General features: G+C 50.5%; 1 protein-coding gene across 1 annotated transcript in view; it reads right to left on the reverse strand.

Annotated features, from left to right (window-relative positions):
* The window catches only part of GNE (glucosamine (UDP-N-acetyl)-2-epimerase/N-acetylmannosamine kinase), a 74,766-nt gene extending 58,741 nt beyond the window's left edge, over positions 1-16,025 (reverse strand). Inside the window, exons 1-3 of the mRNA XM_076057939.1 lie at positions 15,730-16,025; positions 6,623-6,927; positions 1,867-2,010 (exon numbers count right to left, since the gene is read on the reverse strand). Coding sequence (XP_075914054.1) covers positions 1,867-2,010; positions 6,623-6,927; positions 15,730-15,945 — 665 coding nt within the window. The 5' untranslated portion in view covers positions 15,946-16,025. The remainder of the gene's footprint in view (positions 1-1,866; positions 2,011-6,622; positions 6,928-15,729) is intronic.
* Between the last annotated feature and the right edge of the window lie 1,048 nt (positions 16,026-17,073).

The raw sequence follows: 17,073 nt of genomic DNA on the forward strand, positions 1-17,073 counted from the left end.
AGTGAGTGACTAAGTGAGTGACTGAGTGACTAAGTGAGTGACTGAGTGACTGAGTGAGTGACTAAGTGAGTGAGTGACTGAGTGACTAAGTGAGTGACTGAGTGACTAAGTGAGTGACTGAGTGAGTGACTGAGTGAGTGACTGAGTGACTAAGTGAGTGACTAAGTGAGTGACTGAGTGACTGAGTGAGTGAGTGACTAAGTGAGTGACTAAGTGAGTGACTGAGTGAGTGAGTGACTAAGTGAGTGACTAAGTGAGTGACCGAGTGAGTGACTAAGTGAGTGACTGAGTGACTAAGTGAGTGACTGAGTGAGTGACTGAGTGAGTGACTGACTGACTAAGTGACTGAGTGAGTAACTAAGTGAGTGACTAAGTGAGTGACTAAGTGAGTGACTGAGTGAGTGACTAAGTGAGTGACTGAGTGAGTGACTAAGTGAGTGAGTGACTAAGTGAGTGACTAAGTGAGTAACTGAGTGAGTGACTAAGTGAGTGAGTGACTAAGTGAGTGACTGAGTGAGTGACTGAGTGACTGACTAAGTGAGTGACTAAGTGAGTGACTAAGTGACTGAGTGATTAAGTGAGTGACTAAGTGAGTGAGTGACTAAGTGAGTGACTGAGTGAGTGACTGACTGAGTGACTGACTGAGTGACTGACTGAGTGACTAAGTGAGTGACTAAGTGAGTGAGTGACTGAGTGAGTGAGTGAGTGACTGACTGAGTGACTAAGTGAGTGACTAAGTGAGTGACTGAGTGAGTGACTAAGTGAGTGACTAAGTGAGTGACTAAGTGAGTGACTGAGTGAGTGAGTGACTGACTGAGTGACTAAGTGAGTGACTAAGTGAGTGACTGAGTGAGTGACTAAGTGAGTGACTGAGTGACTAAGTGAGTGACTAAGTGAGCGACTAAGTGAGTGGCTAAGTGAGTGACTGAGTGAGTGAGTGACTAAGTGAGTGACTGAGTGAGTGACTGACTGAGTGACTAAGTGAGTGACTAAGTGAGTGACTAAGTGAGTGACTGAGTGAGTGACTAAGTGAGTGAGTGACTAAGTGAGTGACTGACTGAGTGACTGACTGAGTGACTGACTAAGTGAGTGACTAAGTGAGTGACTAAGTGACTGAGTGAGTGACTAAGTGAGTGACTAAGTGACTGAGTGAGTGACTAAGTGAGTGACTGAGTGAGTGACTGAGTGAGTGACTAAGTGAGCAACTGTGTGAGTGACTGACTGAGTGACTAAGTGAGTGACTAAGTGAGTGACTGAGTGAGTGACTAAGTGAGTGACTAAGTGAGTGACTGAGTGACTGAGTGACTAAGTGACTGATTGAGTGACTAAGTGAGTGACTGACTGAGTGACTGACTGAGTGACTAAGTGAGTGACTAAGTGAGTGACTAAATGAGTGACTAAGTGACTGAGTGACTGACTGAGTGACTAAGTGAGTGACTGACTGAGTGACTGACTGAGTGACTAAGTCAGTGACTAAGTGAGTGACTAAGTCAGTGACTAAATGAGTGACTAAGTGACTGAGTGACTGACTGAGTGACTAAGTGAGTGACTAAGTGAGTGACTGACTGAGTGACTGACTGAGTGACTAAGTGAGTGACTAAGTGAGTGACTAAATTAGTGACTAAGTGACTGAGTGACTGACTGAGTGACTAAGTGAGTGACTAAGTGAGTGACTGACTGAGTGACTAAGTGAGTGACTAAGTGAGTGACTAAATGAGTGACTAAGTGAGTGACTGACTGAGTGACTGAGTGACTAAGTGAGTGACTAAGTGAGTGACTAAATGAGTGACTAAGTGACTGACTGACTGAGTGACTAAGTGAGTGACTAAGTGAGTGACTAAATGAGTGACTAAGTGACTGAGTCACCGGAGTCTTGTGAGCACGTCAGGAAGCTTGACCAGGGCGAGTCCGACCGACTCCACCATCGCTGCTTCGTCCTCCCCACGGACGATCGTGTGAAGACGGGAGTCCACTACGAAGCCATCCTGCTCGATCAGACGGTACGTGTTGCTGTGGGGAGAGAGATAGTCACCCACTCAGTCACCCACTCAGTCACCCACTCAGTCACCCACTCAGTCACCCACTCAGTCACCCACTCAGTCACTTAGTAACTCAGTCACTCAGTCAGTCACCCACTCAGTCACCCACTCAGTCACTCAGTTACTCAGTCAGTCACTCACTCAGTCACTCACTCAGTCACCCACTCAGTAACTCAGTCACTCAGTTACTCAGTCAGTCACTCACTCAGTCACTCACTCAGTCACTCACTCAGTCACTCACTCAGTCACCCACTCAGTCACTCACTCAGTCACTCACTCACTCAGTCACTCACTCAGTCACCCACTCAGTCAATCACTCACTCAGTCACTCACTCAGTTACTCAGCTACTCACTCACTCAGTCACCCACTCAGTCACTCACTCAGTCAGTCACTCACTCAGTTACTCAGCCACTCAGTCACCCACTCAGTCACTCACCCACTCAGTCACCCACTCAGTCACTCAGTCACTCAGTCAGTCACTCACTCAGTCACTCACTCAGTCACTCAGTCAGTCACCCACTCAGTCACCCACTCAGTCACTCACTCAGTTACTCACTCAGTCACGCACTCAGTCAATCACTCACTCAGTCACTCACTCACTCAGTCAATCACTCACTCAGTCACTCACTCAGTCACTCACTCAGTTACTCAGCCACTCACTCAGTCACTCACTCACTCAGTCACTCAGTCACCCACTCAGTCAATCACTCACTCAGTCACCCACTCAGTCACTCAGTTACTCAGTCAGTCACTTACTCAGTCACCCACTCAGTCAATCACTCACTCAGTGACTCACTCAGTTACTCAGCCACTCACTCAGTCACCCACCCACCCACCCACCCCCCCACCCACTCCCCCCACCCACCCACCACCCACCCACCCCCCCACCCACCCCCCCACTCCCCCCACCACCCACCCACCCACCCACCCCCCCCACTAACCCGTAGTCATCAATGAGATGTGAGCCCAGCACCACAACGCTCAGTGTGAAGGATTCCACTCAGTCACTCAGTCACCCACTCAGTCACTCACTCAGTCAGTCAGTCAGTCAGTCACTCAGTCAGTCACCCACTCAGTCACTCACTCACTGACTCAGTCACTCACTCAGTCACTCACTCAGTCACTCACTCAGTCACTCAGTCAATCACTCACTCAGTCACTCAGTCACTCACTCAGTTACTCAGTCACTCACTCAGTCACTCACTCAGTCACTCACTCAGTTACTCACTCACTCAGTCACTCACCCACTCAGTCACCCACTCACTCACTCACTCAGTCACCCACTCACTCACTCAGCCACTCACTCACTCACTCAGTCACTCACCCACCCACCCACCCACCACCCACCCACCCCCCCACTCCCTCCACCCCCCCACTCCCCCCACCCACACTCCCCCCACTAACCCGTAGTCATCAATGAGATGTGAGCCCAGCACCACAACGCTCAGCGTGAAGGATTCCACTCAGTCACTCACTCACTCACTCAGTCACTCACTCACTCAGTCAATCACTCACTCAGTCACTCACTCAGTCACCCACTCACTCACTCACTCACCCACCCACCCACCCACCCACCCCCCCACTCCCTCCACCCCCCCACTCCCCCCACTCCCCCCACCACCCACCCACCCCCCCCACTAACCCGTAGTCATCAATGAGATGCGAGCCCAGCACCACAACGCTCAGTGTGAAGGATTCCACTCAGTCACTCAGTCACTCAGTTACTCAGTCAGTCACCCACTCAGTCACTCACTCAGTCACCCACTCAGTCACTCAGTCACTCACTCAGTCACCCACTCAGTCACTCACTCAGTTACTCACTCAGTCACTCAGTCAATCACTCAGTCACCCACTCACTCACCCACCCACTCACCCACTCACCCACTCACTCACTCAGTCACTCACTCACTCACTCAGTCACTCAGTCACTCACTCAGTCACCCACCCACCCACCCCCCCACTCCCCCCACTCCCCCCACCACCCACCCACCCCCCCCACTAACCCGTAGTCATCAATGAGATGTGAGCCCAGCACCACAACGCTCAGTGTGAAGGATTCCACTCAGTCACTCAGTCACTCAGTCAGTCACTCACTCACTCAGTCAGTCACTCACTCAGTCAGTCAGTCACCCACTCAGTCAGTCACTCACTCACTCAGTCACTCACCCACTCAGTCACTCAGTCACTCAGTTACTCACTCAGTTACTCAGTCACTCAGTCAGTCATTCAGTCACTCAGTCACTCAGTTACTCAGTCACTCAGTCAGTCAGTCAGTCACTCAGTCACTCAGTCAGTTACTCAGTCACTCACTCAGTCAATCACTCACTCAGTCACTCAGTCACTCACTCAGTCACTCAGTCAGTCACTCACTCAGTCACCCACTCAGTCACCCACTCAGTCACTCACTCACTCAGTCACCCACTCACTCACTCACTCAGTCACCCACTCACTCACTCACTCAGTCACTCACTCACTCAGTCACCCACTCAGTCACTCACTCGTTACTCAGCAACTCACCCACTCAGTCACTCACTCACTCACCCACTCAGTCAATCGCTCAGTCAATCACTCACTCAGTCACTCACTCAGTCACTCACTCACTCACTCAGTTACTCACTCAGTCACTCACTCACCCACCCACCCACCACCCACCCACTCCCCCCACTCCCCCCACTCCCCCCACCACCCACCCACCCCCCCACTAACCCGTAGTCATCAATGAGATGCGAGCCCAGCACCACAACGCTCAGTGTGAAGGATTCCACTCAGTCACTCACTCACTCACTCAGTCAATCACTCACTCAGTCACTCACTCAGTCACTCAGTCACTCACTCAGTCACTCACTCAGTCACCCACCCACCCACCCCCCCACTCCCCCCACCACCCACCCACTCCCCCCACTAACCCGTAGTCATCAATGAGATGTGAGCCCAGCACCACAACGCTCAGCGTGAAGGATTCCACTCAGTCACTCACTCACTCACTCAGTCACTCACTCACTCAGTCAATCACTCACTCAGTCACTCACTCAGTCACCCACTCACTCACTCACTCACCCACCCACCCACCCACCCACCCCCCCACTCCCTCCACCCCCCCACTCCCCCCACTCCCCCCACCACCCACCCACCCCCCCCACTAACCCGTAGTCATCAATGAGATGCGAGCCCAGCACCACAACGCTCAGTGTGAAGGATTCCACTCAGTCACTCAGTCACTCAGTTACTCAGTCAGTCACCCACTCAGTCACTCACTCAGTCACCCACTCAGTCACTCAGTCACTCACTCAGTCACCCACTCAGTCACTCACTCAGTTACTCACTCAGTCACTCAGTCAATCACTCAGTCACCCACTCACTCACCCACCCACTCACCCACTCACCCACTCACTCACTCAGTCACTCACTCACTCACTCAGTCACTCAGTCACTCACTCAGTCACCCACCCACCCACCCCCCCACTCCCCCCACTCCCCCCACCACCCACCCACCCCCCCCACTAACCCGTAGTCATCAATGAGATGTGAGCCCAGCACCACAACGCTCAGTGTGAAGGATTCCACTCAGTCACTCAGTCACTCAGTCAGTCACTCACTCACTCAGTCAGTCACTCACTCAGTCAGTCAGTCACCCACTCAGTCAGTCACTCACTCACTCAGTCACTCACCCACTCAGTCACTCAGTCACTCAGTTACTCACTCAGTTACTCAGTCACTCAGTCAGTCATTCAGTCACTCAGTCACTCAGTTACTCAGTCACTCAGTCAGTCAGTCAGTCACTCAGTCACTCAGTCAGTTACTCAGTCACTCACTCAGTCAATCACTCACTCAGTCACTCACTCAGTCACTCAGTCAGTCACTCACTCAGTCACCCACTCAGTCACCCACTCAGTCACTCACTCACTCAGTCACCCACTCACTCACTCACTCAGTCACCCACTCACTCACTCACTCAGTCACTCACTCACTCAGTCACCCACTCAGTCACTCACTCGTTACTCAGCAACTCACCCACTCAGTCACTCACTCACTCACCCACTCAGTCAATCGCTCAGTCAATCACTCACTCAGTCACTCACTCAGTCACTCACTCACTCACTCAGTTACTCACTCAGTCACTCACTCACCCACCCACCCACCACCCACCCACTCCCCCCACTCCCCCCACTCCCCCCACCACCCACCCACCCCCCCACTAACCCGTAGTCATCAATGAGATGCGAGCCCAGCACCACAACGCTCAGTGTGAAGGATTCCACTCAGTCACTCACTCACTCAGTCACTCAGTCAATCACTCACTCAGTCACTCACTCAGTCACTCAGTCACTCACTCAGTCACTCAGTCACTCACTCAGTCACTCACCCACCCACTCACCCACTCACCCACTCACTCACTCACTCACCCACCCACTCACTCACTCACCCACTCACTCACTCAGTCACTCACTCACTCACTCAGTCACTCACCCACCCACCCACCCACCACCCACCCACCCCCCCACTCCCTCCACCCCCCCACTCCCCCCACCACCCACCCACCCACCCACACTCCCCCCACCACCCACCCACTCCCCCCACTAACCCGTAGTCATCAATGAGATGCGAGCCCAGCACCACAACGCTCAGCGTGAAGGATTCTGGCCTGGCACGGAGTCCCCGCATGATGGGGGCCAGCTTCGAGTAATCGGCACGGTTACACGTGGCTACACAGACCCTCAGCGGGGCTGACGAGCTGGTGGAGGTGGTGGTGGTGGTGGTGGACGAGGAGGTGGACGAGGAGGTGGACGAGGAGGAGGTGGTGGGGACAGGGGGCGTGGTGGACGAGGTGGTGGAGGTCGATTCTGCTGAGAGCTTGCTCTGCATGGCGAACAGCTGGAAATACGTCGCCTGGTGGTGGACGTGGTGGTGGACATGGTGGTGGTGGAGGAGGAGGTGGAGGAGGTGGTGGTGGAGGTGGTGGTGGTGGAGGTGGTGGTGGTGGAGGTGGTGGAGGTGGACGTGGAGGTGGTGGTGGTGGAGGAGGAGGTGGAGGAGGTGGTGGTGGAGGTGGTGGATGTGGTGGTGGTGGTGGAGGTGGTGGTGGTGGAGGTGGTGGTGGTGGAGGTGGACGTGGAGGTGGTGGTGGTAGTGGAGGTGGAGGAGGAGGTGGTGGTGGAGGTGGTGGAGGTGGTGGTGGTGGTGGACGTGGAGGTGGTGGTGGAGGTGGTGGTGGTGGAGGTGGTGGTGGAGGACGTGGAGGAGGTGGTGGGGGTGGTGGTGGTGGTGGTGGACGTGGTGGTGGAGGTGGTGATGGTGGTGGTGGTGGAGGTGGTGGTGGTGGACGTGGTGGTGGTGGAGGAGGTGGTGGTGGAGGTGGTGGTGGTGGTGGACGTGGAGGTGGTGGTGGTGGAGGTGGACGTGGTGGTGGTGGTGGACGTGGAGGTGGTGGAGGAGGTGGTGGTGGTGATGATGATGGTGGTGGAGGTGGTGGTGGAGGTGGTGGTGGTGGAGGAGGTGGTGGAGGTGGACGTGGTGGTGGTGGTGATGATGATGGTGGTGGTGGAGGAAGAGGTGGAGGAGGTGGAGCAGGAGGTGGTGGAGGAGGTGGTGGAGGTGGTGGAGGTGGTGTAGCAGGTGGAGGTGGTGGTGGAGCAGGAGGTGGACATGGAGGTGAAGGAGGTGGTGGTGGTGGAGGTGGTGGAGGTGGTGGAGGTGGTGGTGGTGGTGGAGGTGGAGGTGGTGGTGGAGGAGGAGGGAGAGAATTACATTCGCACGGACATCACAACCGGTCAATCGGAACCCCTGAACATCGAAAAGCTCCGCCGGCGGTACCGGTCCGGCTCCGGACAGAGGAGCGGCAGCCTCTCATCACAGACAAAGCTCCCCCAGGTAGCCTCTAGCAGGCTGCAGGGGCAAGTGCTGTCAGTAGCACCTACACACAGAGACAAAGCTCCCCCAGGTAGCCTCTAGCAGGGCTGTAGGGGCAAGTGCTGTCAGTAGCACCTACACACAGAGACAAAGCTCCCCCAGGTAGCCTCTAGCAGGCTGTAGGGGCAAGTGCTGTCAGTAGCACCTACACACAGACAAAGCTCCCCCAGGTAGCCTCTAGCAGGCTGTAGGGGCAAGTGCTGTCAGTAGCACCCACACACAGACAAAGCTCCCCCCAGGTAGCCTCTAGCAGGCTGTAAGGGCAAGTGCTGTTAGCGAGCACCTACACACAGACAAAGATCCCCCAGGTAGCCTCTAGCAGGGCTGTAGGGGCAAGTGCTGTCAGTAGCACCCACACACAGACAAAGCTCCCCCCAGGTAGCCTCTAGCAGGCTGTAGGGGCAAGTGCTGTTAGCGAGCACCTACACACAGACAAAGATCCCCCAGGTAGCCTCTAGCAGGCTGTAGGGACAGCACAACGCCCGGCCGCCTTTGTCTCCCCTGTGTTGGTGATGTTCACTGCACACCGCTACTACACCAGGTACTCGTTTCAGGCTGAGTCGACCTAACAGCGCTTGGCCCCGACAGTCTGAGAAGGCTACACGGGGGATCTTTGTCTTTTTGAGTGGGTGGGTGAGTGAGTGGATGGGTGAGTGACTGAGTGAGTGGGTGAGTGAGTGAGTGAGTGGGTGAGTGGGTGAGTGAGTGGGTGAGTGAGTGGGTGAGTGGGTGAGTGAGTGGGTGAGTGAGTGGGTGGGTGAGTGGGTGGGTGAATGAGTGGGTGAGTGGGTGAGTGAGTGGGTGGGTGAGTGGGTGAGTGAGTGGGTGAGTGGGTGAGTGAGTGAGTGGGTGGGTGAGTGGGTGAGTGAGTGAGTGGGTGGGTGGGTGAGTGAGTGGGTGAGTGGGTGGGTGAGTGACTGAGTGAGTGGGTGAGTGAGTGAGTGGGTGAGTGAGTGGGTGAGTGGCTGAGTGAGTGGGTGAGTGAGTGAGTGGGTGGGTGAGTGGGTGAGTGAGTGGGTGGGTGAGTGAGTGGGTGAGTGAGTGGGTGAGTGGGTGAGTGAGTGAGTGGGTGGGTGGGTGAGTGAGTGAGTGAGTGGGTGAGTGAGTGAGTGGGTGAGTGAGTGGGTGGGTGGGTGAGTGAGTGAGTGGGTGGGTGGGTGAGTGAGTGAGTGGGTGAGTGAGTGAGTGAGTGGGTGGGTGAGTGAGTGGGTGAGTGAGTGGGTGAGTGGGTGAGTGAGTGAGTGGGTGGGTGGGTGAGTGAGTGAGTGAGTGGGTGAGTGAGTGGGTGAGTAAGTGGGTGGGTGAGTGAGTGAGTGGGTGAGTGGGTGAGTGAGTGAGTGAGTGGGTGGTGAGTGGGTGAGTGGGTGTGTGAGTGAGTGGGTGAGTGAGTGAGTGGGTGAGTGGGTGAGTGAGTGAGTGGGTGGTGAGTGGGTGAGTGGGTGGGTGGGTAAGTGAGTGAGTGGGTGAGTGAGTGAGTGGGTGAGTAAGTGAGTGGGTGAGTGAGTGAGTGAGTGGGTGAGTGAGTGGCTGAGTGGGTGAGTGGGTGAGTGGGTGGCTGAGTGGGTGAGTGAGTGGGTGGGTGAGTGAGTGAGTGATTGAGTGAGTGAGTGGGTGAGTGAGTGAGTGGATGAGTGAGTGGATGAGTGAGTGGGTGAGTGAGTGGGTGGCTGAGTGGGTGGCTGAGTAGGTGGCTGAGTGAGTGAGTGGCTGAGTGGGTGGCTGAGTGAGTGGCTGAGTGGGTGGGTGAGTGGGTGAGTGAGTGGGTGGCTGAGTTGGTGGCTGAGTGGGTGGCTGAGTGAGTGAGTGGCTGAGTGAGTGAGTGGCTGAGTGGGTGAGTGAGTGGGTGGCTGAGTGGCTGAGTGAGTGAGTGGGTGGCTGAGTGGGTGGCTGAGTGGGTGGCTGAGTGGGTGATTGACTGGGAGAGTGAGTGAGTAACAATGTGACACAACTGGAATATTGTAAACCGGTTTAACTGGTAGCGAAACACAGGCACAGATAAAGCTCCCCCAGGTAGAAGGCACAAGGAGTGAGTGGGTGAGTGGGTGAGTGAGTGAGTGAGTGGCTGAGTGAGTGAGTGGGTGGGTGAGTGAGTGAGTGGGTGGGTGAGTGAGTGGCTGAGTGAGTGGGTGGGTGAGTGAGTGGCTGAGTGAGTGAGTGGTGAGTGAGTGAGTGGCTGAGTGAGTGGGTGGCTGAGTGAGTGAGTGGCTGAGTGAGTGGCTGGGTGAGTGAGTGGGTGACTGAGTGACTGAGTGACTGACTGATCGAGTGAGTGGGTGGGTGAGTGAGTGAGTGGGTGAGTAGGTGAATGGGTGTCTGAGTGAGTGAGTGGCTGAGTGAGTGGCTGCGTGTGTGAGTGGCTGAGTGAGTGAGTGACTGATCGAGTGAGTGGCTGGGTGAGTGAGTGAGTGGGTGAGTGAGTAGGTGAGTGGGTGTCTGAGTGAGTGAGTGGGTGAGTGAGTGAGTGGCTGGGTGAGTGAGTGAGTGAGTAGGTGAGTGAGTGAGTGGGTGAGTGAGTGGGTGAGTGAGTGGCTGGGTGAGTGACTGACTGGCCCAGTGACGTCACCACGCCGCCCGTGCCAGGCTAGGTGTCTATGGCAGGAACGTGAGACTTACGTGCGGATTTTGAGTCCTGATCCTACTGCTGATGCTACTGTTGCTGATGCTACTGCTGATGCTACTGCTACTGCTGATGCTACTGCTGCTGCTACTGCTGCTGATGCTACTGCTGCTGATGCTACTGCTGATGCTACTGCTGCTGCTGATGCTACTGCTGCTGATGCTACTGCTGCTGATGCTACTGTTCATATTTATGGTGTACGACTACAGAAGCCTGCTAGTGATGATGATGATACTACTCCTGATGATGATGATACTACTGATGATGATGATACTACTGATGATGATGATGATACTACTGATGATGATACTACTACTGATGATGATGATACTACTGATGATGATACTACTACTGATGATGATGATACTACTACTACTACTACTGATGATGATACTACTACTGATGATGATGATACTACTGATGATGTTGATGATACTACTGATGATGATGATACTACTGATGATGATGATACTACTACTACTGATGATACTACTACTGATGATGATGATACTACTACTACTGATGATGATACTACTGATGATGATACTACTACTGATGATGATACTACTGATGATGGTACTACTGATGATGATGATGATACTACTGATGATGATACTACTGATGATGATACTACTACTGATGATGATACTACTGATGATGATACTACTACTGATGATGATACTACTACTGATGATGATACTACTGATGATGATACTACTGATGATGATACTACTGATGATACTACTACTGATGATGATACTACTGATGATGATACTACTTATGATGATACTACTGATGATACTACTACTGATGATGATACTACTGATGATGATACTACTACTGATGATGATACTACTACTGATGATGATACTACTGATGATGATACTACTGATGATGATACTACTGATGATGATACTACTGATGATGATACTACTGATGATGATACTACTGATGATGATACTACTGATGATGATACTACTACTGATGATACTACTACTGATGATGATGATACTACTACTGATGATGATGATACTACTGATGATGATACTACTGATGATGATACTATTACTGATGTTGCTGCTACTGGTGACGTCGGACGAAGTAAAGAATATGAAGAGCAAATAGCTGACGGGGGGTGAGGGTGGAGACATCGTGAGGTGGGTGGGGTGAGTGGGGGGGTGAGTGGGTGGGTGGGTGGGTGAGTGGGGGGGTGAGTGGGTGGGTGAGTGGGTGGGTGAGTGAGTGAGTGGGTGGGTGAGTGAGTGGGTGAGTGGGTGGGTGGGTGGGTGAGTGAGTGAGTGGGTGAGTGGGTGAGTGAGTGGGTGGGTGGGTGAGTGCGTGAGTGGGTGGGTGAGTGGGTGAGTGAGTGGGTGGGTGAGTGAGTGAGTGGGTGAGTGGGTGGGTGAGTGGGTGGGTGAGTGGGGGGGTGGGTCAGTGAGTGAGTGGGTGGGTGAGTGGGTGGGTGAGTGAGTGGGTGGGTGAGTGAGTGGGTGGGTGAGTGGGTGAGTGAGTGGGTGGGTGAGTGGGTGAGTGAGTGGGTGGGTGAGTGAGTGAGTGGGTGAGTGGGTGGGTGGGTGAGTGGGTGAGTGAGTGGGTGGGTGAGTGAGTGAGTGGGTGGGTGGGTGAGTGGGTGGGTGAGTGGGTGAGTGAGTGGGTGGGTGAGTGGGTGGGTGGGTGAGTGGGTGAGTGAGTGGGTGGGTGAGTGAGTGAGTGGGTGAGTGAGTGGGTGGGTGAGTGGGTAAGTGAGTGAGTGGGTGAGTGAGTGAGTGAGTGGGTGAGTGAGTGTCTGAGTGAGTGGCTGAGTTAGTGAGTGTCTGAGTGAGTGACTGAGTGTCTCAGTGACTGAGTGAGTAGGTGAGTGGGTGAGTGAGTGACTGAGTGACTGACTGATCGAGTGAGTGGCTGGGTGAGTGAGTGAGTGGGTGAGTGAGTGAGTGAGTAGGTGAATGGGTGTCTGAGTGAGTGAGTGGCTGCGTGAGTGAGTGGCTGAGTGAGTGAGTGACTGATCGAGTAAGTGGCTGGGTGAGTGTCTGAGTGAGTGGCTGGGTGAGTGAGTGAGTAGGTGAGTGAGTGGCTGAGTGAGTGAGTGACTGATCGAGTGAGTGGCTGGGTGAGTGAGTGAGTGGGTGAGTGAGTAGGTGAATGGGTGTCTGAGTGAGTGAGTGGCTGAGTGAGTGGCTGCGTGAGTGAGTGAGTGAGTGGCTGAGTGAGTGTCTGAGTGAGTGACTGACTGATCGAGTGAGTGGCTGGGTGAGTGGCTGCGTGAGTGAGTGAGTGAGTGGCTGGGTGAGTGAGTGAGTAGGTGAGTGAGTGAGTAGGTGAGTGAGTGTCTGAGTGAGTGGCTGGGTGAGTGACTGACTGGCCCAGTGACGTCACCACGCCGCCCGTGCCAGGCTAGGTGTCTATGGCAGGAACGTGAGACTTACGTGCGGATTTTGAGTCCTGATCCTACTGCTGATGCTACTGTTGCTGATGCTACTGCTGCTGCTACTGCAGATGCTACTGCTGATGCTACTGCTGATGCTACTGCTGCTGATGCTACTGTTCATATTGAAGGTGTACGACTACAGAAGCCTGCTGATGATGATGATGATACTACTGATGATGATGATACTACTACTGATGATGATGATACTACTGATGATGATGATGATACTACTGATGATGATACTACTGATGATGATGATGATACTACTGATGATGATACTACTGATGATGATGATGATACTACTGATGATGATGATACTACTGATGATGATGATGATACTACTGATGATGATACTACTGATGATGATGATGATACTACTGATGATGATACTACTGATGATGATGATGATACTACTGATGATGATGATGATACTACTGATGATGATGATGATACTACTGATGATGATGATACTACTGATGATGATGATGATACTACTGATGATGATGATGATACTACTGATGATGATGATGATACTACTGATGATGATGATACTACTACTGATGATGATACTACTGATGATGATGATACTACTACTGATGATGATGATGATACTACTGATGATGATGATGATACTACTACTGATGATGATGATAATACTGATGATGATGATACTACTACTGATGATGATAATCCTACTGATGATGATAATACTACTACTGATGATGATACTACTACTGATGATGATGATACTCCTAATGATGATACTACTGATGATGATGATACTACTACTACCACTGATGATGATACTACTACTGATGATGATGATACTACTACTGATGATGATACTACTACTGATGATGTTGATGATACTACTGATGATGATGATACTACTACTACTGATGATACTACTGATGATGATGATACTACTACTGATGATACTACTACTGATGATGATGATACTACTACTGATGATGATACTACTGATGATGATACTACTACTGATGATGATACTACTACTGATGATGATACTACTACTGATGATACTACTACTGATGATGATACTACTGATGATGATACTACTGATGATGATACTACTACTGATGATGATACTACTGATGATGATGATACTACTGATGATGATACTACTGATGATGATACTACTGATGATGATGATACTACTGATGATGATACTACTACTGATGATGATACTACTGATGATGATGATACTACTGATGATGATACTACTACTGATGATGATACTACTGGTGATGATACTACTACTGATGATGATACTACTACTGATGATGATACTACTACTGATGATGATACTACTACTGATGATGATACTACTGATGATGATACTACTGATGATGATACTACTGATGATGATACTACTACTGATGATGATGATGATACTACTACTGATGATGATACTACTACTGATGATGATACTACTGATGATGATACTACTACTGATGATGATACTACTGATGATGATGATACTACTGATGATGATACTACTACTGATGATGATACTACTGATGATGATACTACTACTGATGATGATACTACTGATGATGATGATACTACTGATGATGATACTACTGATGATGATGATACTACTGATGATGATACTACTGATGATGATGATACTACTGATGATGATACTACTGATGATGATACTACTGATGATGATACTACTGATGATGATACTACTGATGATGATACTACTGATGATGATACTACTACTGATGATGATACTACTGATGATGATACTACTACTGATGATGATACTACTACTGATGATGATACTACTGATGATGATACTACTGATGATGATACTACTACTGATGATGATACTACTACTGATGATGATACTACTGATGATGATACTACTACTGATGATGATACTACTGATGATGATACTACTGATGATGATACTACTGATGATGATGATACTACTGATGATGATACTACTGATGATGATACTACTGATGATGATACTACTGATGATGATACTACTACTGATGTTACTGCTACTGGTGACGTCGGACGAAGTAAAGAATATGAAGAGCAAATAGCTGACGGGGGGTGAGGGTGGAGACATCGTGAGGTGGGTGGGGTGAGTGGGGGGGTGAGTGGGTGGGTGAGTGGGTGGGTGGGTGAGTGGTGAGTGAGTGGCTGGGTGAGTGAGTGAGTGAGTGGCTGGGTGAGTGAGTGAGTGGGTGAGTGAGTAGGTGAGTGGGTGTCTGAGTGAGTGAGTGGCTGAGTGAGTGGCTGGGTGAGTGAGTGAGTAGGTGAGTGAGTGGCTGGGTGAGTGAGTGAGTGGCTGAGTGAGTGAGTGACTGATCGAGTGAGTGGCTGGGTGAGTGAGTGGGTGTCTGAGTGAGTGAGTGGCTGAGTGAGTGAGTGGCTGAGTGAGTGAGTGAGTGGCTGAGTGAGTGGCTGGGTGAGTGAGTGAGTGGCTGAGTGAGTGAATGACTGATCGAGTGAGTGGGTGGGTGAGTGAGTGAGTGGGTGAGTGAGTGAGTGGGTGAGTGAGTGAGTGGCTGAGTGAGTGTCTGAGTGAGTGAGTGACTGATCGAGTGAGTGGCTGGGTGAGTGAGTGGCTGGGTGAGTGAGTGAGTGGGTGAGTGAGTGGGTGAGTGAGTGGCTGGGTGAGTGACTGACTGGCCCAGTGACGTCACCACGCCGCCCGTGCCAGGCTAGGTGTCTATGGCAGGAACGTGAGACTTACGTGCGGATTTTGACTCCTGATCCTACTGCTGATGCTACTGCTGCTGCTGATGCTACTGCTGATGCTACTGCTGATGCTACTGCTGCTGATGCTACTGCTGCTGATGCTACTGCTGATGCTACTGCTGCTGATGCTACTGCTGCTGATGCTACTGCTGATGCTACTGCTGATGCTACTGCTGCTGCTGATGCTACTGCTGCTGATGCTACTGTTCATATTGATGGTGTACGACTACAGAAGCTTGCTGCTGATGATGATGATACTACTGATGATGTTGATACTACTGATGATGATGATACTACTGATGATGATGATACTACTGATGATGATGATGATGATACTACTGATGATGATGATACTACTGATGATGATGATACTACTGATGATGATGATACTACTGATGATGATACTACTGATGATGATACTACTGATGATGATACTACTGATGATGATGATACTACTGATGATGATACTACTGATGATGATGATACTACTGATGATGATGATGATACTACTGATGATGATGATACTACTACTGATGATGATACTACTACTGATGATGATGATGATACTACTGATGATGATGATACTACTGATGATGATACTACTGATGATGATACTACTGATGATGATGATACTGATGATGATACTACTGATGATGATGATACTACTGATGATGATGATACTACTGATGATGATGATGATACTACTGATGATGATGATACTACTGATGATGATACTACTGATGATGATGATACTACTGATGATGATACTACTGATGATGATGATACTACTGATGATGATACTACTGATGATGATGATGATACTACTGATAATGATACTACTGATGATGATACTACTGATGATGATGATACTATTGATGATGATACTACTACTGATGATGATGATACTACTGATGATGATACTACTACTGATGATGATACTACTGCTGATGATGATGATACTACTGAAGATGATACTACTACTGATGATGATGATACTACTGATGATGATACTACTGATGATGATACTACTGATGATGATGATAATACTACTACTGATGATGATACTGATGATGATAATACTACTGATGATGATGATACTACTGATGATGATGATGATACTACTGATGATGATGATGATGATACTACTGATGATGATGATGATACTACTACTGATGATGATGATGATACTGATGATGATGATACTACTGATGATACTACTGATGATGATGATACTACTGATGATGATAATACTCCTACTGATGATGATACTGATGATGATAATACTACTGATGATGATACTACTGATGATGATGATACTACTGATGATGATACTACTGAT

The sequence above is a fragment of the Petromyzon marinus genome, chromosome 85 (genome assembly GCF_048934315.1).
Source record: "Petromyzon marinus isolate PM22_M1 ecotype Great Lakes invasive population chromosome 85, UKy_Petmar_22M1.pri1.0, whole genome shotgun sequence".
NCBI classification, from domain to species: Eukaryota; Metazoa; Chordata; class Hyperoartia; order Petromyzontiformes; family Petromyzontidae; genus Petromyzon; species Petromyzon marinus.